General features: G+C 46.6%; 1 protein-coding gene across 1 annotated transcript; it reads left to right on the plus strand.

Annotated features, from left to right (window-relative positions):
• The first annotated feature begins 2,680 nt into the window (after positions 1-2,680).
• DUSP6 (dual specificity phosphatase 6) lies at positions 2,681-7,131 on the plus strand. Its single transcript, XM_084796166.1, has 3 exons — positions 2,681-3,618; positions 4,135-4,575; positions 5,580-7,131. The coding sequence occupies exons 1-3, from the start codon at positions 3,219-3,221 to the stop codon at positions 5,885-5,887; spliced, it is 1,149 nt and encodes a 382-aa protein (XP_084652292.1). The 5' UTR covers positions 2,681-3,218; the 3' UTR covers positions 5,888-7,131.
• The last annotated feature ends 17,644 nt before the right edge of the window (positions 7,132-24,775 follow it).

Raw genomic sequence — 24,775 nt, forward strand, 5'->3', positions numbered from 1 at the left:
GTAGTCACAGAAACAAGGCTGTGTCTGCCCTATATAGCGCTGTTCCACACACATCCATTTCATTTGTCTTGTTTGGTGTAATGAACAACAACAAAAAAGCAACCTTAAGAAGTTGGACACTACTTGGCTCCACCCAGTTAAGCTGGGTAAGGTGTCATTTGAGCCGGGACTAGGCTCCTGTTCCGCCCCATTATAAAACTGGAGTGAATTAAACTGGTTTGAGCAGTCCTCTGAGGGGTTGGTGGCAAGAACGAGGAGCCTGGAAGGCTCTCTGGAGGACTTCAATGGGAGTGGAACCCCCCCCCCCCCAACACCTCCCAAAGGGCTCAATCAAGCCATTTTGCAGGCTAGTTGAGAACATACAACCTCACCACCTAACGGCACACCATCACCACGCATGTCACTGTGCCCATTTAATATTACAGAGACCCTACAAATTACGAGGATGACAAGGAGAAAGAGTGTAACTGAGTCCAGTCAGATCGAAAAGGTCGGATTTCTCGGAGAAAGTGGGAGATAACTCAAACTTAGAAACACGTGTACAAGAGCGACGCTCTCTATTCGTGCCAGGACAATCATCCCCCCCCAAATCGCGGATGGCTTCACTTTAACGTTTGGTAAAGAGAAACCCAATCTGTTTTCCTCTTCTGTTTAAAGGTTGAGACTTCCCCTTCACGTTTCCGCGGCAGAGCACCCCACTCTCTTCTTCCTAGCCCCACAGGCTAGGGGTGGGAAAGCCTGTAACAGATGGGGGAAAGATCCGGGGGCGTCAGCTGCAGCGCAGGCCTACCCCAGCGGGAATTGGAAGCTATCCAGTGAAATATGGGCGTTTTGTTCCCAGCGCTACCCAAAAAAGGCGCGGAGAGGAGGCAACCCCCATTTTCATCAAAACACTTCTCCTGGGGCGCCTGCCTGCGGGAGAGCTCTAAAATTGGCAACTTAGACCTCGAAGTCGCCCTGGTTAGCCCACATTTCACAAACCCCGGAAGAGGCAGGTGGTTAAAAAATGCAAATTGCATTGCGTGCGACAGCAGGTAGGACCCGAGTGTGAGGCGCTGGGCTGGGGGGGGGGGGGGAATCCCGTGACCTTAGGTGCCCTCTGCGCCCCGGATTTGGGAAGGGCTGTATGGAGCTTGCGCTTCCGCCTCCCGGCCGCGGCCGGACAATGCCCGGTTCCTTTCCTTTCCTGCCTGGAGAGCAGACAGGATCGGGACCCGCGCCTTCCGCAGGGACCGCCGCCGCGGTCGCACACAGGTGGTTTTCCGTCCCTGAGAGGCGCCCTCAGCACTTTTATATAACAATAGAGCGGTGCGCGCAGGGGAAGAGCTCTTGCCGCCTTCGCTGCCCCCGCCGGCCACGCCTCCATCCGGCTCCGGAGCCGTGCAGCCTCCGTCCTAACTTGCCTGCGGGTGGTGCGGGCCGCCGGAGGCTGTCCCTGAGACTCCCCACCCTAATTTAGGAACCCAGAGCTTTGACTCGGACTCTTCTGGCTCTTCCTGTACCAGGTCTCTTCTGAGGCGACAGTTCCGCTGGGACCTTACAGGCTATGACAGGGTCGTCTCATATCTCCCCCTTCCTGTCCGTAAGCGGCGGGGCTGTAGCCAGAAGAGCAGCGCGCAAGCGCGTTTGGAGCTTCTGGCTTGCTCTGTGCTAGGCTCGGGCACCGCTGGAGCCGAGGAGGGACAGGGGACTGGCCTCGCTGTCCACTGTAGCCAGTCGCCATTTATGCTTGATTTTTCGCAAAACCTTGCAGGTCTTGCGAGAGGACTTCCGCAGGTCTCCCGGATTGCAGGGATTGTTGGTGAGGCCAGAGTCCCAGGCACCTAGCCTAAGCTGTCTTGCCAGACCGGTTCCTTTCAAAAGCCAAACTCCAGCTCCCGGCCCCAAATCATTAAAGGAGCTCGACTTCCCAGGCTCGGTGGGTGGTGGGGAGCAAGATCTCCGTAACAATGGCTTAGAAAGCCCCACGCCACCAGAGCAGGTACAGACTGTAGGGGCTAGCCGAAGAGGTTTTTCTTGCCGCCGCCCCACCCCTGTCCCCCTTGAGAAAACCCGGGATTGGGGCGCTTCTAGTTTTCTGGACAACCAAACGCTTGTTTACTTAGTTGCTTTAAAATGTTTCAACAAAACCCTAGTTTGTTTCGAAAGATGTTGGATTAGTATTTAACACTTCGTCGGGTCGCTAAAGCCCAGGCAGTTCACCAGCCCCAACACAGCCTCAGCTAAAAGAACATCAGAGCAAACAGAACTAGACTTTTAAAAGAGTAAAGGAAGACGGGGGTGGGGGCGGCGCTATGGCGGGCTTGGGTCTATAGTTTGAAGAGAATTTTTAAAAACCCTCAAGTTTTATTAAAGCTAGCTTGAGAGCGCAAGTGTCGCAAATAAGGGCTTTTGTGCTTGCTAATTGCACCGCTGGTGCGCAAGAGTTCGACGCGAAGTGTGAACTCTCAACAGAAGGAAACACGAGACAACTCAAGTGCCCTGGTTTATGTGCCCTGCTCCTCCTCCACTGCCGCCTCCTCCTCTTTCTCCTTCCTCCCGCCGAGCCCGCAGTTGCAGCTTGTTTGCACTGGGGCTTATCCGGAGCGGAAATTCCTTTCCGTTTTTGTGAATGACAAACTCATTAACAATTCATCAACACAACCTGTTCCAGCCGGCCCGTCCCCACGGCAACAGCCCCTTCCGCAGCTCGCTCATTGGCTGGCCGAGAGAATGTATCCATTGAGACGCTGGCTGTTTGTATCCATTGAGGAGCTGCCTCGCACTGGGGGTGTGCTCTCGCCGAGTCCTAGGGACTGTGAGCAAACCCAGTCTTGAATAATCCGGCGAGAAACACTGGGTTGGATCTGAGGTGCAGCCTCAGAGGAAAGAATTAGCTGCTAGAGCTAGACTTTTTTTTTTTTTCTTTTTCCTTTTCCTCCTCTCAGTGGCACGGAGTCCGAATTAATTGGATTTCATTCACTGGGGAGGAACAAAACTGGGCACCTTCATTCAGAGAGATTCATTGACTCCGAGGGTGATCCGCTGCAGCGTGGTGCAGAGGGACCGCCGGCTTGGCTTTCTGTGTCGCCTTCCCTAACCACTAGCCTCGGCTTGGGAAAGGCGAGGCAGAATCCAATCCCGCTCCGAGAGCGGGAGCTTCGCGCAGCGTTCTCTGCCTATGCCTGCCTTGAGGGGCGTCTGCTAGGCACCCCGCCATCTCCTGCAGCTCGACCCCCATGATAGATACGCTCAGACCCGTGCCCTTCGCGTCGGAAATGGCGATCAGCAAGACGGTGGCATGGCTCAACGAGCAGCTGGAGCTGGGCAACGAACGGCTGCTGCTGATGGACTGCCGACCGCAGGAGCTGTACGAGTCGTCGCACATTGAATCGGCCATCAACGTGGCCATTCCGGGCATCATGCTGCGGCGTCTGCAGAAGGGCAACCTGCCGGTGCGCGCGCTCTTCACGCGCTGCGAGGACCGGGACCGCTTTACCAGGCGCTGCGGCACAGACACCGTGGTGCTCTACGACGAGAACAGCAGCGATTGGAATGAGAACACAGGTGGAGAGTCGGTCCTCGGGCTGCTGCTCAAGAAACTCAAAGACGAGGGCTGCCGGGCGTTCTACCTGGAAGGTATGATGTGCGCCCTGGGTGCACGGTTCGGGGCTAGGGTTGCGGGCTGGGGAAGCCGCCGGCGAGGTAGCGATTACCACGCGTGTTCCGCTTAAGTGAGCTGGGTCAACCGCTTGGTTGACTCTCTTCCCGCTCTTCCCTGACTACCGACTCCCAAGGGTTCTATAGAACCAGACACTTTCACCTTCTTTTAGCTTTCTTTTGGTCGGTTTCAAATTAAGATTCGGAAGACTATAGAGAGGTGGTTTAGGATGCAGCTGGGCACCTCCTGGGTCCTTGTAATATTAACAAAAGTTGTCATTCGGTGCACTTCCGGCTTCAGAAGAACAAATGTTCCCAGGAGAGGCAACTGGTTATGTTTCTAAAGGTGCACGCTGAAATGTGTTTCTCTTAGCACTGCAGGGGGTTCATAGGGTGCGGGGCCATAGTGTTTTTGCTGCACCTAGCTGCGGTTTTCACAAGCTGAAAATTACTACGGCATCTCTGGTTACAAGATTGCTTTTCTTGTTCTGCCAGGTGGCTTCAGTAAGTTCCAGGCCGAGTTCGCCCTGCACTGCGAGACCAATCTAGATGGTTCCTGCAGCAGCAGCAGTTCCCCGTCCTTGCCAGTGCTGGGGCTCGGGGGCCTGCGGATCAGCTCCGACTCTTCCTCGGACATTGAGTCTGACCTTGACCGAGACCCCAATAGTGCGACGGACTCGGATGGCAGCCCGCTGTCCAACAGCCAGCCTTCCTTCCCGGTGGAGATTTTGCCCTTCCTGTACTTGGGCTGTGCCAAGGACTCTACCAACTTGGACGTGTTGGAGGAGTTTGGCATCAAGTACATCTTGAATGTCACCCCCAATCTGCCCAATCTGTTCGAGAATGCAGGGGAGTTCAAATACAAGCAAATTCCTATCTCGGATCACTGGAGCCAAAACCTTTCCCAGTTTTTCCCTGAGGCCATTTCTTTCATAGGTGAGACTACTGTACAGTCATTCGTAGAGTTGAAGATGTTAATCTGTTTTCCCGCAAGCTATTTTGCTGGATTGCAGGTCTCTACTGTACCTAGAGCATTCTTACTTCGGGTTTTCCTTGTTAAAGGGAAAATAGGACCCGTTGACATAGCGGCTGGGAGTGGGGGGGGGCGCTGTCGGGACATTTTCTTGTTCTTTTAAAAGGGGGTCTGGTTGCCAGTCAGCTGATTTCCCCTCAATGTGTGTGAAGAGAGAGAGACCCTCTAAGTAAAAGCCTACTGTTGTTTTATTTAAGAGAGAGAGAGAGAGAGAGAGAGAGAGAGAGAGAGAGACCGAGACCTAGGAGTTATTTTAGGACACCCAAGTTAGTTGTTGGAAAGCAGTTTGAATAGTAAGTGTTACCTAGTTGAGTGATACTGCGGTGTGCTGGTAACAGTGAGCCTCTAAGTAATCTGATCCCAGCAGGAAGAACTGTGGGCTAGGAGCCTAAGAGAAGCGAATCTCCAGGCATTGTAGTGCATTTCCTATTACAAAGGAACTCATTTTCAGGCCGTGTAGACATCCTGTTCCTCCTAATGGGCTGTCCCCTGTGACTTCCCTCTCTCTCTTAAAATGGCTGAATACCCCCATTGTTAGCTGCACAACAGTTGGGGAATAATTTAATAGACCCTTGCAGTCTGCTTGTCTGTGTGAGAGAGGCATTCAGGACCATATTGCAGGGTTTCTGGTATTCGCATGCCAGTGGCAAAGAATGCACACATTAAGGAGGGTTTTTGTTGTTGTTGATGGTGGTAGCAACTTAATACAAAAACTCCCTTTACAGGAAATATCTGAAATATGTAATTGTGTTCAGTGTACACGTTTATCACAAGTTATACATTTTTCTGCTGCCTTCAGGGCTTAACTGCCACACAGGCTCGTTTCGAATGTTCCTTCTTGATTCAGCCTTTTAGGCAGACCCTTCAGTCTAGTGAAATCTTGCTCTTTTTGTGTGTGTGTTTGCAGATGAAGCCCGAGGCAAAAACTGTGGTGTCCTGGTCCATTGCTTGGCAGGCATCAGCCGCTCAGTCACCGTGACCGTGGCTTACCTTATGCAGAAGCTGAACCTCTCCATGAACGACGCTTACGACATTGTCAAGATGAAGAAGTCCAACATTTCCCCCAACTTCAACTTCATGGGCCAGCTGCTTGACTTTGAAAGGACACTGGGACTCAGCAGCCCCTGTGACAACCGGGTGCCAGCCCAGCAGCTGTACTTCACCACCCCCTCCAACCAGAACGTCTACCAGGTGGACTCTCTGCAGTCTACGTGAAAGGCGGCGCCCACCCTTTCCTAAGCTGGCTGGGAGTATGCCGTCCATTCCTTCAGCAGTTTCTCTTGGGGCAGCGTTCCTCCAGGCTGCTCTCTTTTGTGTGTGGCCCCAGGTGTCACAAATGTCACCAAGCTGTCTGTATTAGACAAGGTTGCCAAGTGCAAAATTGGTTATTACAGAGGGAGAGATGATGTGCTCCATTCATACTTTTTTGGAAGGACAGAACATGCTATCTGGATCCAAGCAAATAGGTTTGCTTCCGTACCCCAGCCTACCCAAGCAGGGACTGGACATCCATCCAGATACAAAGGGTAGGACCAAGAAGGTATGGTTAGGGCATGTGTTCTTTAGGGTCTTCTATGGCTGTTTTCCTGTTGGCATCTGGAACTAACTATATATTGTCTTCAGTGAAGACTGACTCAACTTTGGGTATCGTGGAGCCAAAGAGATTTTAGCTCTGTATTTGTGGTATCGGTTTGGAAAACAAATCAAAAACTGATACTTTTCATTTGATTATTGTAAATAGTTGATCTTAAGTCACTTGACAGCGTTTGTTTGGCTTGTGTTTGTTTTTAATCTTGGATGGGTTTAAAAGAAATCCAAAGGGAGAAAGAGCAGTATGCCACTTCTTTAGACAGAAAAAAAAAAGAAAAAGAAAAAAATTTTTTTGCTCTTTTTGAATCCAAAGGGTATATTTGCAGCATGCTTGGCCTTATTGTACCAATTCTGATGACATTTTCATGGATATTATCACTAAGACTTTGTTATGGTGCAGTCTTCAGTCTCCTATAGCTTCCTTGTGATTTTTTTTTTTTAAATCTTATCCCAATGTAGCTTTGACTCTCTGCCTTACCTTTGTAAATATCTGGCTTACGTTGTCTCAAAGGGGGGTATCTTGGAAAGACACCAAAATTGTGGGTTCACTTTTTTTTTCTTTTTTTATAACTTCAGCTGTGCTAAACAGCATATTATACCTCTGTACAAAATTCTTCAGGGAGTGTAACCTCAAACGCAATACTTTGGGTTGGTTTCTTTCCTTTAAAAAAAATTATGAAACTGGAAGTGTGTGTATGTGTGTGTGTGTGAGCATGGGCACCCATTTGATAGGTGGGATGTATCAGATTATGAAGAAGGGAAAGTTAGCGTTGCTCCATGATGTTCGTGGCGTAAAAGTTTTGAGCTGGAATTTATTATAAGAATGTAAAACCTTAAATTATTAATAAATAACTATTTTGGCTATTGAATGTCTTTATTTTTAAATGTCTCCTTAGTAACTTTACATGAACTTAACACAGTTTTTAAAAAGTAGGGCTGATACAGCTTGTGGGGTTAGCCAAGGCAAGGTTATGTTTTTCAGATGAGGTTTGTGAAATTAATTTTGCTTCAAGTCAAGAAGGCCTTGCAGGGCGCACTTGACTGCGTCCAGCACACAGGAATGGTTCAGGCTTAATTAAAATGTGTCGTACACACACCTTTGATTCCAGCACTCCTGAGGCAGAGGCAGGTGGATCTCTTGAGTTTGAGGCCAGCCGACTGGTTTATAGAGTGAGTTCCGGGACAGCCAGGGCCACACAGAGAAGAAAGCCTGTCTCAAAAACAAAACAACAAAACATTTCTTTTTTCCTTTTCCCTTCCCTAGGAAAATGAAGCTCCAAAGGATATCCGTTGTTAAAAGCATAAGGTTTGGATGTTCATAAATTGCCACAGGAGGCTGTCGTCCCAGGATAAGGACAGGCACATAACTAACCTCTGTCTCCCAATATCCCTCTGCTCCATAATCCTTGGACGGCCAGGAAGTAGAGATAATGATTTTTTCCCCCCAGACTGTCTGGTTTTAGCTAGTCAAACTAGAATGGGTCCCTTTATTTCATGCACGTGATATGTTTGCGTTCTCACAGACTTGCATGTGGTATTAAATGCATGCTCACTTAGGATGACATCTTGCTCTCCCAATTCAGGTCTGCTTTTGTGCTTAGCTATTTTAGGGTGTAGGCCAGAACCCCCATTGAATCTTAGAGACTTGTTTGGAAATTTCCTTCTGAGCAAAGGCTGGGTAGGCAGCCTGCCTTTTTCTGAGGCACAGAAGTGTGTACTCCGCAGGTAAAAGGAGGTGTGCATGTTAGAAGTGCCAGGACATATATTTTTGGGACGCCACACCTGAGCTCTTAGCATTCTGAAAAGCGAAAATGGAGCTTTTCACCCCAAGGAACATGGGAGACCGCTGTTGACCACGCTCTGTGACAGTCTACATGTAGCTGGCCAGTGGCTTTTCATTCTGTAAGCAGCTGTGTTAACCTGTCTGGGAGTGAATTTTAAGCAGCTCTAAGTGCAAACCAACCAAACAAACAAAAAAAAAACCCACGAAAACAAACTGCAGAAAAATAACTTAAGTCAGGATCCTATTTGGGTGTCCCAAGTCAGCAGGAACCAAGGGGAGGAAAAAAGCAGAAACGGGGATATTGCAGTTCAATTTGGCTTTTGGCTAATCCGGTTCTGAAGCGTTTCCGCTCCTGGCATTCCCTGAACTGCCTGTTCAAAGTAGCTGCCTTTGCTGTTTGCTGTCCCCCTACAGCTGAAGTAGCTGAGCCCGGTCATTACTTCTGTCTTTTCTCTAGTTTCTTTCTTCTTACATTAAAGGCGGCGGGGACTGGGGGAGGCGGGGGGGGGGGGGGGGGGAAGGGGGAGGCAGGGAGGGTTGCATTGTGGCTAATTTTAGTTCCTGTCCCCTTTGTGGATCATCTCTTTTTCCTCCCAGAACTTGCAAACACTTGAGTTCCTACTGCTGGGCTCGAGCCGACAGCTGGCCTCCCCACCACTTCCTCTTGTTTCGCTGTGGGTTTGTTGTTTTGTCAGCCCCCTTCTGAAATTAATAATGTTTTCTGGCCAAGTGCCACAGGCCATTACCACAAAGGGGGAAGTAACACGTATGAATCGCAGGAAGCCATGCAGGGTCACAGCGTGAGCTGAGCTGAACCTGTCTGTGCGGGGAGCGGAATGGGGGCCTGGCCCATTCAGCAAGTGTCTTGAGAGACTTTCAGGAGAGGGTCCGCCTGCCCCATTTAAGCAGCTCAAGCTGTGAGAAAAAAAAAAGTTTACGATAAATTGGGAGCAAATGGTCTTTGTCATCCAGTCTAGGCGAGGGAGAAGGAGGAGGAGACAGAGCAAGGAGAGTTTTAGGGTCTCCATAAAGTTGCAGTGTTTGGGGGTTTCTCCCCTCCTGGCATATTGTTTCGTAAGGCTGGTGAACCCAGGGGTTCCTGTTTGCCCTGTTCCCACAAAAGGGTTCATGTTAAAAGGATGTGTGTGTGTGTGTGTGTGTGTGTGTGTGTGTGTGTGTGTGTGTGTGTGTGTTTTACAGTTCACATAGGCCAGAAGATTCGAGGGGTTATGTATGTTTTTCTTCTGTTTCTCCTCTGAAAGGTGGGGTGTTGTAGCTGACTGCATGGGCCCTCACCTCACCCTGCCTGTGCCTCATTTTTTCTTCCTGCTACCCTACCGGCTGCTTTGTGCTTGTAAGGAGCCAAGAGAAGGCTATCATTTTCCTTCTTGAAGTTGTGCTGGTTTCCTGAATGGAGCCCTCACCGTTACTAAGGCAACCTTTGCCTGCAGCTGCGGCTCCTCAGCCTCCTTCTTCACCTGCTGTCCCCATTAGTGCCATTCTAGAAGAAAGGGATACCTTCCCGGTCTTGTGTTGGGAGGAGGGGGGTGGCCCTCCAAAGAGAGTTGGTTGTCTGCAGGTTTTGTGGGTGCTGCAAAACAAAAACCCAAACCAGACAAACAACTCAGGACGAGCAACAGTTAATGGTATAAACAGATTTTTTTTAGAGCTAATATCAGAAGTAGAAAGGGTTGTCTGGTGATAAAAAATACTGACAGTTTTTTGTTTTGAGATGCATTTTTTCTTTTCTTTCTTTCTGTATAGCCTTGGCTATCCTGGACTCCCTTTGTAGACCAGGCTGGCCTGGAACTCACAGAGTTGCTTCTGCTTCCCCTGAGTGCTGGGATGAAAAGTCAGCACAACTGACTACTGACAGTTTTTAGGGGAGTGAAAAAGGAGTGAAAACACCTTAAAATTGGAAGGGTTGAATTGTGGCTATTGTTCTCTCACTAATGAAAAGCGTTGCCTGTAGCCTTTTGGTCCCTACTAAGGTGTCGGTGTGTGTCGTCGTAATCTCCGTAGTCCAAGTCTGCCCTGCAATACCCTGTTTACTAAACAAGTGAATGCTTAGCTGTTATTCTAGGGTCCTTTCATAAATTCAGCCTTCTGATCATGGATTGGTGATACTTGCTAAAGGATGAAATGGGAAGGGTGGGTGGAAACAACCCCCTCAACCCCCCCCCCCATCTGTGATAGCTCTCAACGTACTGTACACTGTAGGTGATACCACATTGATTTCTCAGAATGGGTCGGTGAGTGGCTGTGTTATTGTTATCTTCCAAAGAGGAAACTGAGTTAGTTTGTTCTCAGTAACACTTAAATTTATCCCTCTTACCCATGTGGTGGTGCCACACGCCTTTAATCCTAGCACGTGGGAGGCAGAAGCAGGTGGATAGCTGTGAGTTCGAGGCCAGCCTGGTCTACAAAGCGAGTCCGGGACAGCCAGGGCTACACAAAGAAACCCTGCTTAAAAAAAAAAAATCAAAAAAACAAAAAAACAAAATAAAACAAAACAAAAACCAAATCCATCCATCTTGGATATCTCGTACTCTATTATGGATTCCCTCTGTCTCTGTCTCTCTCTAGCTATTGTTACCTTTTGAGGCTCTGTCTGTTGCAGACTGCTTGTCTGTCACTATTTGCTCATCTTTACAACGTCCTGTAATGCTGGGTAGGAAGTGGCACCTCCATTTTACAGCGGAGGAAGTGGAGGAATCAGAGGTTACGGTGGCCTGGCTGCACAGAGCCAAATCATGGAACGACCAAGCTGCTGTGCTGCCTGAGATGTGTCGATTCATCTGGAACCTTCTTTCTTTCCTCTCCAGAGAGAAGTTGCCCAACCCTGGTCCACTTAGCACACAAATTACAAAACTGGTGGTCCTAAGGATGTCTAGCTAGCACCAGGGCCATGGCCCTGGCCTTTCCTCATACTCCTGTGAGCAGAGAGGGAGATTGTTGAAGCCGCTCACCTTCTCTCTCGGATTCTTTTGGACGAAACTTGTGAGAGGGAGTCAGGGTGAGGGAAGGGAAAAAGAAAGAGTGGAGAGTGGGGCACCATGGCGCACGCCTGTAATCCTAGCACTCGGGGAAGGCAGAGGCAGGCAGATCTTTGTGAGTTCAAGGCTAGCCTGGTCTACAGAGCTAGCCCAGCACAGTGAAGGCTACACAGAGAAGCCCTGTCCTGAAAAATCAAAAACAAACAAACAAACAAAGAGTGAAGGCCTGCAGAACAGCATAAAATCAGCCAGAGAATTAATAAGTACTGGGCATGGAGTGGAGTGGAGTAGAAAGATCCAGAAAGAATGGATCCTGTGGCAGCTGGCTGTAGGACAAAAATCCTTGAAAAGCCCTTAGAAAAGCCAGTGCACAGACCTTAAACTGCTTTTCAAGGACCACGTTGGTTGTAAATTTATATGCAATTCCTCGCATGCAGTTTCCCAAATATCCTGCAAGACTTTCAAAGATCCTTACTCAATCCTTGTGTCCTCAACCCACGTGCTCGCTTGGCAGTAGACGTTGAACGGGTCCAGTGTGGGGGAAGGGGTGAAGGTGACTCTTTAAAAAACGTCTTTAAAGTCCAAAGGGAATTGAAGGGCACAGAACAAAGTTCGAACGATTCACAAATATTTATTCAGCCCTTGATGTGAGTCGGTTTGACGAAACAAGGTGAAAATAAAGGGCAACCAAAGACCTTTTTGCTGGAGTCCCCAAAGGCCCAAGCTTCCAGGTGCCACTGTAGTTTTCTCTGAAGGCCCCAAATCATAGGGCCCTAGGGACAAGTGGACTCCTTGTCCGTCCGGTTTGTTTCACTCATACCCACAACATTCTACACCCTGTATCTTAGTGTTTACCAAGGAAGTGATGACTAGCCTACACCTATGCAGTTTGACACAGCAGCTTTCCCCGGCAATGCAGAGAAGATGCGTGCCAGGAAAGCCGCAAACTGCCGTTTTCAAAGCTGAAATCCCAAAGGCACAGGGAAAACAAAGACGATACGTTCTTTGATAACGGCACCCAGAAAGATACCAAGAAAACCACCACCAACAGAACCTATTGTCCCATCTCTGTTAGAATTGACCCTTTCTAATGTTTTTTTTTTTTGAGAAAACTCTACATTTTTAATAGTTTTTCATTGTTAAAAATACATTCTTAAAAATTTGTAGTCGTACTGGGGGCTGAAGCCAGAATCTTTGGCATTTTAGGCAAAAACTCTACATCTTAGCTCCGGGCCTAGTCCACATTGACTGCTTTGTGTGTATATACATATTTGAGTATGTGTATGTACTCAGAGGACAGAAAACAACCCTAGGTGTCATGCCTTTGGTCCCATTCACTTTTTTATTTTTAACAAGGTCTCTCAATGGCCTAGAGCTTGTGAGTTTCACTATGGAGTCTGACTAGCAAGTGTTCAGAATCTTCCGGTCTCCACCTCCCCAGCACTAGGATTACAAATACCTACAAACACCTTATTTTTGATGTCTAGGGATCCAGCCCACGCCCTCATACTTGTCAGGCAAGAGCTTTCCCAACAGAGCTCTTTCACCAGCCCCACACTGATGATGATGATGATTATTTTTTTATTAGTTTCAGTTTCATTTCCATCACATACACTGAAAGAAGAAAAAGAGGGCTGGAAAGATAGCATAGAGGTTAAGAGTACTGACTGCTCCTCCAGAGGTCCTGAGTTCAATTCCCAGCAACCACATGGTGGCTCACAACCATCTATAATGTGATCTAATGCCCTGTTCTGGTGTGCAGGCATACATGCAGGCAGAGCACTGTATACACAATAAATAAATAAATCTTAAAAAAAAAAAGAAAGAAAGAAAGAAAAGAAAAAGAAAGAACGTATGGAGGTGGGTGGGAAGTCTTTGAAAATACACAGCACCCTAGGGTAGCTGTGGCAAGAATGATCCTTATGTTTCTGCTATTGCTATTGGTACACGGCAAAGCACCCCAAAGTTAGTGGCTTCAAACGACGATAATTTACTTTGTTTATAAGTCTGCACTTGGGCGGGGCTCAGGGAGGAAGGGTGGCCTCTGCTCCTGCCTGGCCCTTATTGGTTAGGATGGTTCACCTTCAGTCCAGAGAACCCAGTTCTAAGACGTCTTCGCTCAGTTACCTGGCAGGTCATGCTGGCAGCTCATCAGGGCCTGAAGCCTGAAACTTTGCTTCTTTTCCGTGTGACCTAGATTTCCTCATAGTGGGGTGGCTAGCTTCCACGGGCAGAATCCCAGTAAGAGCACAAGCTGGGAGTTGTGTTGACTCTTAGGTCTTAGGTCCAGGGGTCACTTCTGAATCCAGTTTCAGAAGGAGACACTAGAGCCACCTTTTGATGGGGGGAGGGAGGAGCACATTTGTGAGGGAGCACAGGTGCAGTGGAACTGTGTGGCTCTCCTTATGTCTTCGTAAACACGATCTGCCAAGTCTTACATGAGCACGGTTTGAGCGCAGGGCTACGAGAAGGGATGGTGAGCTCCCACTGAGGGAAAGCACAGTCAGTTAGCTGTAGTCATCTCATGGTCCCACCCTGGAGACGCAAGTTTCCACAGCTACTGCCGGAGATCTTGTAATTTTACTTTCACCTGCTTTCTAAAGTTAACAATGGAGTAGTAATGCCATTCAATTATCTTTCAGATTGTGTCTAAAAATTAAACAAAACAAACAAACAAAAAGGTTGTTGCATGTATGTATATATGTATGTCTCATGGTGTGTGTGTGTGTGTGTGTGTGTGTGTGTGTGTGTGTGTGTGTGTAGGTCAGGGGACAACTGGAAGGAGTTGGTTCTCTCTTACCATGTAGGTGCTGGGTGGGGATTGAACTTAGGTCTTTAAGCTTGGCGGCAAGTGTGTTTACCCACTAAGCTAGCCTGCTAGCCTGGTAAAACAGCCTCTGAATGCTGGATTGTAGGCATTGCAGCTTAAACACAGGTTTCTGTTGATGTCACTTGTGTGCTTTGGGTTAAATAAAAGGATGTTAATTTTGATGGAGGAAGCATCATGTCTGAGACTGATTCACTCAAGTTATTGATTCAAGTCCTGGAGTAAACTTACCTTAGAAAAGGTACATGACGTAATCTAGGCCAAAAAACAAAACAAAACAAAACAAAACTCATTTCTGGTTTCAGTGGTGGATTTCAGGATGGGACATGAGTAAAGTTCAAATAATCATATCACAAGCTCAGTTATCTGTAGAAGAGTTTCTCTAAGAGTTGCCAGGACCCTGAACTACAGAATCAAAATCACTGGAAACAAATTCCAGGTCCTTTTTCTTCTAAAAGGTCCCTGGGTGACTTTTTTTTTTTTTTTTTTGAGAGTCAAGCTTGGAAATTACCCAGATATGTCATGGATCAAACAAATGTGCTCAGAGAACCATATGAAAAGGACTTTGTTAGCCGGGTGCTGTGGCACTCTCTTGTAATCTCAGAGAGGCAGAGACAGGTGGGTTTCTGTGACTTTGAGGCCAGCTTGGTCTACAAAGCGAGTCCAAGACAGCTAAGGCTACACAGAGAAACCCTGTCTCAAAAAAACCAAAAACTGACCAAACAAACAAAAACAAAGAAAGAAAGAAAGAAGGAAAGAAGGAAGGAAGAAAGAAAGAAAGAAAGAAAGAAAGAAAGAAGGAAAGAAAGAAAAGGAACTTGAACTTGTTAAATCTGACTTGGAATATGGCCTTCCAAAAGCTAAGGACACAGAACTCAGCTGTGAACTCACAGCTGTGGATTCTCTTAGAGATGGACTTTTTCCTAATTCATTTCTTGACCTCCAGAATGAAAACATAAATTGTTCCATAAGCACTTGATTTCAGTTTTTATCAGATCTGGTGCCTCAGTCTGTGTACTGAACTCTGATACCTTGTGACTTTATGGTCTCCGGCCTGCCGGCTCTCACATTTTATCTTTCTATACTAACCTGTTCTGAAGTCTCCTTGCTTTCTTTTCATTCCCTATTCATTCAGGTGACCTTCCTTGGACAACCTCCAGTTTTATTATGCCATTTTTTTTTTAAGTTTGGTGCCTAGGACTACATGTGGTATTTCTGGAGCATATGCATGCTGGTGTCCGCGTGCGTGTGTATGAGTGCTCATAAGTCTGTGCTTTCTGTTTTGTTTTTTACATCCTTCCTGGTGATGCTTGCCTTTGTGACTGCCACAATACATCGGACGGACCTCTTCAGGGAATGGTCTGCAATGATGCCATCTTCCTTTTCCTGGATCACGTCTCCACCCGGAGGCCTTAGTCTCTGGAGATTAAGGTGGGTCCTTTGCTACACAGGCCAGCCACTATTGTGGAGCTGACGCCACTGTTGGGTGACAGTCAACACCCTTCTCTTGACAGTCTTCTGTAAAGGCTTCCTTCACTTTTAGTTTCAGCAGATTGGTGTTTTGGTGGCCAGAGACTCCGAATGACCTTACGGATTTGAAATTTTATCTTATTGACATTCCAGTCACTTGGGGAAAATGTTCAGCAAGACTGGTGCGTGAATACATCCACACAATACACACATTTCCTATATCCTCGAGCACAGGCCTGACCATTGTTCTTTTTTATTTTCTCTCATAAAGTCCATTGGCAACCTGCAGTAGCACTAGGTCTTGCTTTCAAAATGCGTGCACTTCCTATGAAAATACAACCTTGTGATCAGTTAAAAACTCATCTTTTCCCACAACTCAGGAGGCAGAGGCAGGCGGATCTCTGTGTGTTCGAGGCCAGCCTGGTCTACCAAGTGAGTTCAGGACAGCCAAGGCTACACAGAGAAACCTTGTCTCAAACAAAGGAACAAGCAAACAAGACAAAACAAGAAAACCCCAACAACAATAACAAAAACCTCATCTTTTTCTTCCAGTTCCAATGAGATTGTTATTTCCAAGACCTTTCCATAAGGAGATTTGGAATTGTCTGGTCTTTATACATTTTTAACATATACTAAATTTATTTGAATTATATTTAAGTATATTTAAAATTAAATAGACTTAATTTATTTTAGACAGTGTCTTGCTTTGTAGTCCAGGCTGGCTGTAGACCAATGAGGACATAATAACAGTTCAGAATGTATTCTTAGCTGTTAGGATTGATTTGTTTTCCTCTTCTAGACAGGGTTTCTCTGTGTAGCCTTGACTATCCTGGACTTGCTTTGTAGACCAGGCTGGCCTTGAACTCACAGAGATTCACCTGCCTCTGCCTCCTTACTGCTAGGATTTCAGGCGGGCGCCAGCAGGTTCTAGTAGGCTAGATTTTCATCTGGGGGCCATGTGACCTGGGACAAGTAGCTTAGTCTTCCTGAACTTTGGTTTTCTCACCTGTGCTGTGGGGGTGAAACCAGTAACCGTAGTCCTGAAAGTCAACGAGACAAATGATGTCAATCGTTTAGAACAGTGAGAAGAAGTGATGAACGATGAGGCTCCAAGGAACGGCACTGCAATATAGACTTCTCACTAACTCAGTGACATGCAGACAACCCATTACACTTAGGGAAACCGTACATTCTAGAAACCACAGAAAACAAAGTTTATATAAATATTGACCTTTCGCCTTGATGGACAAAAAATAAATATACATAATTAAAAGATGTAAAATAATGAGTGGTATTACGATGAAGAACACAGGCTCCCGGATTCTTGCAGGGTTCAAATACTAATGGCTTCATTAGCTACCCGGATAACCTGTATTAGCCTCATTCAGTTTACGTGTTTAAAAGAATGATGAGCCGGGCAGTGGTGGCGCACACCTTTAACCCCAGCACTTGGCAGACAGAGGCAGGTGGATCTCTGTGAGTTCTAGGCCACCCTGGTCTAAAAAGTGAGTTCCAGGACAGCCAGGGCTACATAGAAGAAACCTTGTTGGGGGAGGGGGAGCAGGAAGAGTAGGAGAGGGGAGAAGAATGGAGGTAATAAGACGGTTGACTTACAGTGTTGTTATGGCTTTAATTGAAAAAAAAAATCCATGTAAAGGACTTAGTGCTTTGACTACCTCATTGGGAACAACGTTAACTCTCTCTACAGAAAGAGATCTGGGAAATACATTGTGAAAGTCAGAGGAGCCTGAGATCTCTGTCGACTGTGTGGAGAAATGCAAAATCATGGGAAAAGATGATAAATCACAAAGCTAGTACCCACCACCACAGCTCTTGCTATCTGAGACCTCATTATGGCCCTGTGAGTGTCACACAAGTGCCCTGCCTCAGTGCTACATTCAATGCCTTGGTTTCCTGAACAATACGCATTGTGCTATTACTACTAAGATGGCTTAAGTCTTCCCTGGGGTAGTTTGTTGTTGGTTTTTCCAGATAGGGTTTCTCTGGGTAGCTCTGGCTGTCCTGGAACTCACTGTGTAGACCAGGCTGTCCTCAGAACTCAGAAATCTCTTGCCTTTTCCTCCCAAGTGCTGGGATTAAAGGCATGAGCCACGGACACTACCACCCGACTAAGGATTTTTTTTTTTCCGAAGAACTTATTTTTAAAATCATGTGTATGTATGTGTAGGGCTAGCATGTGCTGTGTGAGTACAGTGTCCCAAAAGTCCATAGGGAGGTGTCAGATCTTCTTCAGTTACAGGAGACCATGAACCACTTGTCATGGGTGCTAGGGACTGACAGTGCAAGCTCGTAACCAAGAAGCGTCTCTGCAGCCTGAGGTAGGTTTTATAGCAATGGCACCTCTTCATCTCGCAGACAAGGAAACAGAAACCCAGGAACTTTAAATGAAATAACTAATCCGGGCACAGTGGCGCACACGCCATTAATCCCAGCACTAAGGAGGCAGAGGCAGGCGGATTGCTGTGAGTTTGAGGCCAGCCTCGTCAACAAAGTGAATCCAGGGTAGTCGGGGCTTACGGGAGAAATCCTGTCTCAAAAAATCAACATAAATAAATAAGTTAATTAATTCATTAAATCACTTGCCAAAGCTCCCCCCTTTCCCCACCCTCCCCCCATGTACCCTGCTCAGGAAACTTAGGAGAAGCTGAGGGTCTCCTGCAGCTTGGATTCTCAACTGCTGCTTCGTCCCCACTACAGAGAACTGGCTATTGCTTAACTTTGCAGGATGAGAATTGGTGGGAAGGAAGGTGTACCTGGAAGGATTCTAAAAAAAAAAAAACCATGGAATCTGTGCCACAGAGTTTGTGGCATATGGCATCCAGGTTATATTACGGTCAAGAGATCAAAGAACATGTCCCTCGCTGGGATGGCCACTGCGTGGTATTGGGCAATGCCCACACATTTTTATTCCCTGGTTCTATTGTCTTTTCCCCTTAATTTCCTAGTACTTTCTACACTGACTCTTAAGCTACTAGTTCACTGAAACACAAAATGGACTTCCTGTTCAGCAGCTGGATTTCTTGTTTGTCTTTCAACCCTAGATGAGAGAGGAAGAGTATCATCTATAGCCACCGGCAGATGATGTCCCAATAATAACTATAGACTCGACAGACGCTGAGTTCCTCCTTCGTGGCCAGGCCAGACACTGTCAACAGATCATCTTGTTCAGTCCTTTTTGCTCCTTTTGCTTATCAAATTACTCCAGAGTTAAGTGCGAGGGCTCTGCAGTCGTATTTCTTGGTTTACCTCCTGGGTCTATCACTAGCTCCCTGACTTCAGACAACTTGGCTAACCTTCCCTGTGCCTTGTTTCCTTATCATAATATAGAGGTAGTAGAAGGACACAGAATTGTATGAATTTCTATGTTCTGGGTGCTTAGAGCAAACGCCTTGGTGACTATGCTAGCTCTGTGTGCAAGGAAAGCCTTCTAAACTCTTCGTTTCAGTTGGGGAGAATGGTAACAAATGAAACTGACAAAAGGCACATTATCAAGCTCTTTTAAAACTTTTTTTTTAAAGAAAGGATCTTGTTTTGTAGCCATTGATGCCTTGGGCATTGGAACTCCCTATAGAGACCAAGCTAGCCTTGAACTCATGAAGCTCCACTTGCCTCTGCCTCCCGAGTGCAGAGATTAAAGACAGATTTTGTTCACATTTGTGTGTTTTCATAGGAACGTGACTCGAGGGGTAAGAGGGGTGGAGTAGAAGGGAATCCAGTTTGGGGAAAACAATTGACTTCTAGGAAAGATAAACAAGGCCCTTAGAGAGAATAGGTGGGAGATAAGATAGTTTGTGACGAAGTCTGTTTAGGCGATTTCTTTTCCTTCTATTCTTGGTGATAAGAAACTTCTATTTTCTGCAGGCAACATTCCTGGCGAGGGGTTTATGGCCCTTGAAGACTTCTGTGAAGCTCCACACCCAAGTCCACCAGAGGAATTCAGAAACAAACAAACCCGTTCAATCCCGGTGTCTCCATTTTACAGGTGGCACAACGAAAGCCAAGGAGATGAATTCACCTAGGCTTACCAAAGTGGTCAAGGCTGGATCTGAGATGGAAACCTAGACATGACTAACCTAACAGCCTGTTTGCCTTTTCTACTTTAAGGAGAAATTCACACCTGTCTCAAATTTCTGAGGAACATATTTTCTTCTTTCCTCTCTTTTCTCTTTTCTCCTTCTCCATATCTCTCTCTGCTTTGTTTTTGTTTTTGTTTTTGTTTTTTTTATGATAGGATCTCATGTCGCGATGGCTGGTCTCTTTACATAGATGAAAATGACCTTGAACTTCTGATCACAGAAGTTTAAAGGATGCTAAGACCACAGGCATCAAGTCATGCTGGGCAAACACTGTACTTACTAAGCTACATCTTCAGCGTTTGGACCAATATAAATGCTTTGGCATGAATTTATAGCAACTTTCAGTTTCATCATCTGGAAAATGATAATGTTGAACAATAAATATGGCTTTGACTGGTCCTTCTGCTTCCACTGAGGAAATTGTATGGGTTTTTTTGTTTTGTTGTGTTTTGTTTGTTTGTTTGTTTGTTTTTTAAGACAGCGTTTCTTTTGTAGTCCTGGCTGTCCTGAACTCAGTTTATAGACCAGGCTGGCCTTGAACTAGCAGAGATCCGCTTGCCTCTGCCTCCTGGGTACTAGGATTACAGGCCTGTGTCAACACGCCTGGCTTGTGGTCATATTATATAGCATGGACTAGACAAGATATTATAGACTCTGTGTGTGTGTGTGTGTGTGTGTGTGTGTGTGTGTGTGTGTGTGTGTGTACTCATGCTCACGGATGCACACCTGCGTAGGGTCTTGAGCTGCCCTACGACACTGGTTCTCAACTTGTGGATCACAATCCCTTTGTGGGGAGAGGTGGAAGAAGTTTTTCCATAGGGGGTCACAAACCTAATAACTCACCTTATGGTTCATGACAGTAGGAAATTACAGTTATGAAGCAGCCAAGGAAATAATTTTATGGTTGGCGGAGGGGGTCACCACACTATGAGGAACTGTATTAAAGAGCCGCAGCCTTAGGGAAGCTGAGAATCACTGCTCTAGAAGGAAGGGGGCTGATGTAAAGATGCAGATAACTGGTGATTGTTTCTGCGCACAAGCTGCTGACCCAGGCTCCTGCACGTCCTCAGGGAGTGTCTCCTGCTGGCCGTTCCTAAGAGGTGACTGGCAAGGGAAGCAGTCCTTTTTACAAGAGATAAGTGTCTTCTTAAAGTAAACTCAGAATCAATGGAGGACAAGTTCTATTTACTCAACACTTCCTGCTTGACAGCCCTCAACGTGCTGCTCTGTGTGTCCCTAAGGCATGGAAGAAACGAGGGGAAGCCTCGGTTCTGTTTCCCCATCAAGGGAAAGGCATCCAGGAACTACTACCACCCCCACCTCCCAGCCCCACCCCCCACCCCGGCAGAAGATTTCCCCACCCTCCCACCCGCCACTCCCGACAGAAGATTGCGTCACTTCTGAGCAGAACACGTACCCGTAAGAAATAGGCACTACCCCATGGGAGATGTGTTTAATCTGGAGACCCCGAGAGACATTAGAGGATTTTGAAGCTCTTCCCAGACTTCGTTAAGTACATTCCTTTTGGTTTATTAAATCTGAAGAATCCATCCTTAGCCATGCGTTGCTTCCTTTCTCTTACTCGCCCTTTAGGGCAAGCACCTTACCTACAGAGACACCTCCCCGGCCTGAAATGACCTTTGCCTTTGCACTGCGGGGGGTTTCAGGATTTTGAGTTTTTATTGCAGGTTATTCCTACCCGCCAGTTTTCCCTTGCCCTTGCAAGGGCACATGGGGAAAGGAAGCCTGCTGCCCTAGTTGTTGATTTTTGTTCCTCTTTATTCGTTCTTTCTTTCTTTCTTTTTCCCTTTGAAACATCTCGTCCGATGAGGTTAGTGATGCTGATGGTTTTGTATTGATTCTGACTTTTTCTTCAGCCTATGGACGGGCCAAGTGAAAAGTGGCTTGTCTGGTGAGTGGAGACCTGTAATCATCCCAGAAGCAATGCTAATACAGGAAGCAAAGCTGGAGGGTCCCTCATAATGCCCAAGTTATAGCGATAAGGCAGCCTGGCTTTTTATTCCTCGGGGGGAATGTAAACCAAACCCACAAATAAATAAAAGCGAACAGAACCCAAGAAGCACAGTAAATCAGTCAATCACTCCCCCACCCCAATAGCCTCATTGACAGGACCAGAGGGTGGGCTTTTAACCACCAGGCTAGAGAAACAAGTGTGGGATATAAAAAGAGAGAGAGGGGCACTAAAGAGCCCTGGAGCAAAAGGAAAAGTAAATCCTACTGATTCTTTAACCCAAGTGGGTGGAGCGGATGTCATCAGAAGGTCATGAGCCCTTAAATCAAGTCTTCCAAGGGAAAGCAGGCTTAGGCTAGTAATTAGATAGAGTTTAGTAAACTCTGAGAGAGGGAGGTCATGGGGAGAAATGAGACTCAAGGGGAAAAAATTCTTTTGAGTCTTTGGAGTCTGTTCCTTGATTTAAAGAAATAATCAACTAGCACACCAGTGATCTCAGGACTCTGGAGGCTGAGGCAGGAGGAACTCTGTGAGTTTGAGGCCAGCCTGGTCTCCCAAGCAAATTCCAGCCGGAGCTTCATAGTGAGATCTTGTCTCAGAACAACCAACCAGCCATAAGAACAAACAACCACAGAGCAAAGCAAAAACAACCTGAGCTCTCGGATGGGTTGACAAATCTGTGTTTAGCTGGTACTCTCTGACGCGCAACTTAAGTTCTCTAGACCTCAGCATTTCCAACTGTAAAGTAGAGCATGATAGCAGATATATTATAAATACTGTAATTAATCCATCTTTAGAATGGTGCCTGGAGCTCAGCAGATGCTTAATAAGTATTTATAGCATGTGAAGGCAACTAGGGACATAGTGCATATTAATAAGATGCATACGTAAAGCAGCATCGTGTATGTCGCCTGCTCGGTACATATTTGCACAGTGGATTCTTGAAAAAGGCCTGTTGTAAGTCCGTAGGTAGCTGATGGATGGATGCTCAAGTTCTGGGGAAGGAGGTTAAGTCTTAGGGTAAGCCTTGGCCTGGGAGAGACGCGCACAAGAGTGACTGCTTTAATAGAGTGGGTAGTCAGCCAGGGACCCCCTGAGAGCATCTTTGGGAATCTGATTTCCTGTGTGCGCTTGCAGTTACAGAGCATTTGGAGAAGAGAGAGCTTAAGTGTCTTTCCCCACTCCTTCTCTCTTGTTACGATTCCCGTCAGTCTAGCTGCTTAGTGAGTCTTTGGTATCTGCTCTTCTTTAAAGCATTTCTTTCTTTCTATTATTTTAGGGTTTTGTAGGGGAGGGGCTTTGTTCGTTCGTTTGCCTGTTTTTGTTTATTTGTTTGTTTGTTTTTGAGACAGGGTTTCTCCGTGTAACAACAACCCTGGCTGTCCCGGAACTCACTTTATGGAACAGGCTGGCCCTGAGCTCACAGAGATCTGCCTGCTTCAGCTTCCTAATACTGGAATTTAAGGTGTGTACCACCATGCCTGCTGAAATACATACATATATGTATATGTATATGTATATGTATATTTTTCACATGTAGAAACCTTGGATTTTTAATTTTTAATAGAATCATTTTATGCTTTCGCCATATCTTGATGGCCAGATCTTTGGCTTTTGGAGGAAAGTATGTTTTGTAGTAGAAAGGCATTGTGGTCTATAAATAAATACCGATGAGTTCCAGGTGGTTGTTAAGAGTTTCCATCATCGATTTATTGCTTGAGAATTTTATACGTGAATATGTGTTTTGATCAAATCCGTCCTCCACTCCATTCCCTTCAGTTCATCCCATACCACCCCTACCATCACTTTTCCTTCCTAACTTTATGCTTTTAACCCCCCCCCCCCCCCCCGGTCCACTTAGCACTATCACTATGTGCGCTGGTTTAGGACCGTCCATTGGAAACTGGGTGGCTTTACCAAGGGGCTGCATATGAAGAAAACTGTGTACCCTCTGGCAGCCACAAAGGCTCCTTGGTTAGGGGCACCAGGGCTTCATGAACTTTCTACCGTAGGTGCTGGCGGTTTTGGCTGTCCTGCTTTTATGAAGGAAGGTCTTATGCATGTCACCGTGAGCTCATGTGGTACGTGTGGAAAGCACTGTTTCACAGCAGCTAATCCCTACCTCTGCCTCTTGGAAACTTCAAGCGTCTCTTCCACAATGATCCCTGAGCCTTGGAGGGGATGTATACATTGTCTATTTTATTTTATTTATTTTTCACTACATTTTGCAAGTCTGCCTATTAAACTGCCGAGAAGGGATATTTTACACTTATGAGTTTAATATTGAATTGTCTATTTTTTCCACTCAATTTTTATAGGGTTTTTCTTTCCTTTTTTTCTCCTTTTCCTGAGACTACTTTTCATTCTGTAGGCCAGGCTGGCTTGGAACTCATCGTGCCATCCAGGGTGATCTCAGATTCACGGCAATCCTCCTGCTTCGGTTCCCTGACGGCTAAGATGATGATAAAGGTGAGCAACTACCCCCCAGTTCTATCCTCACTCACAAAACTAACATGCCTATATTTTTACACAAATGTGATCGTATTCAGAAATCCTTCTGGGTACCTTCCTTTAGACTGACCTCCCACTGTGCCTCCTCGCTCACCCTCAGTCAGGAAAGTGGCATCCATTGAAACCCCTAAGGTTCTCCCCACTACGCAAACCCTCACACAATGCCAGCTCAAACTCACCAGCAATACTGACGCTATATTAAGTGCTGGAAAGACTAGCACGCAAGGAGCTTTTCCTCTTGTAGCCCTCCCGCCTTACTCTTTCATGATATAGGTGCCAAAGACAGAATGCAGAAAAGATCAAAAACTGTATCTATATGTGCGTGAGATATGTACATTTGATCGACAGTATTGTAACCTCAGAGCTCTGCTTCCCTCAATCTTTGACCATAAGAAAGCGGCGCCTCGCCTTGCTCATGACACCCTGGGTACAGTGGCCTAAACTGATGAGACATTTTACAGAAGATAATATCCCAGTGCAGAGTATCCAGGCGGGGTGATGGTAGGAGACAAAGTAACTGTCCTTAGAAGTTCTGCCCTCCGCATTTCAGGGGCTTCACATACGCTATCTCATTTGCTCCCCCACATCAGCCCTGAAAGTATGACAATAGTGTTATTGTCTTTCTGTCTTCATGGGGAGAGGCACAAGGTCTCAGGGGACGAGACCCCCAGGTCCAAGTGGCAGGTCTCCACCACGGAGCGTGCTTTCCAGCCTCTGAGAACGTGCCCTGGGCAGTGGGTGCAGGACAGGCAGGAGGAGGAGGAGGAGGAGGAGTTAGAGGAAGAGACATTTCTCTGTCCTCCACAGGACAAATGCCTCTGTGAGCTTTGAGGAACCTGTTATGGTGTTGGCCAATC

The sequence above is a fragment of the Acomys minous genome (assembly GCF_964271855.1).
Source record: "Acomys minous genome assembly, chromosome: 9".
Lineage (NCBI taxonomy): Eukaryota > Metazoa > Chordata > Mammalia > Rodentia > Muridae > Acomys > Acomys minous.

What these genes read in the sequence shown, in the direction of transcription:
- DUSP6 (XM_084796166.1), top strand. Translation starts at nt 3,219, where the DNA reads ATGATAGATACGCTCAGACCCGTGCCCTTCGCGTCGGAAATGGCGATC. An exon ending in CCGGGCGTTCTACCTGGAAG is followed by an intron (nt 3,619 to 4,134) that starts GTATGATGTGCG and finishes TTGTTCTGCCAG; the next exon opens with GTGGCTTCAGTAAGTTCCAG. An exon ending in TGAGGCCATTTCTTTCATAG is followed by an intron (nt 4,576 to 5,579) that starts GTGAGACTACTG and finishes GTGTGTTTGCAG; the next exon opens with ATGAAGCCCGAGGCAAAAAC.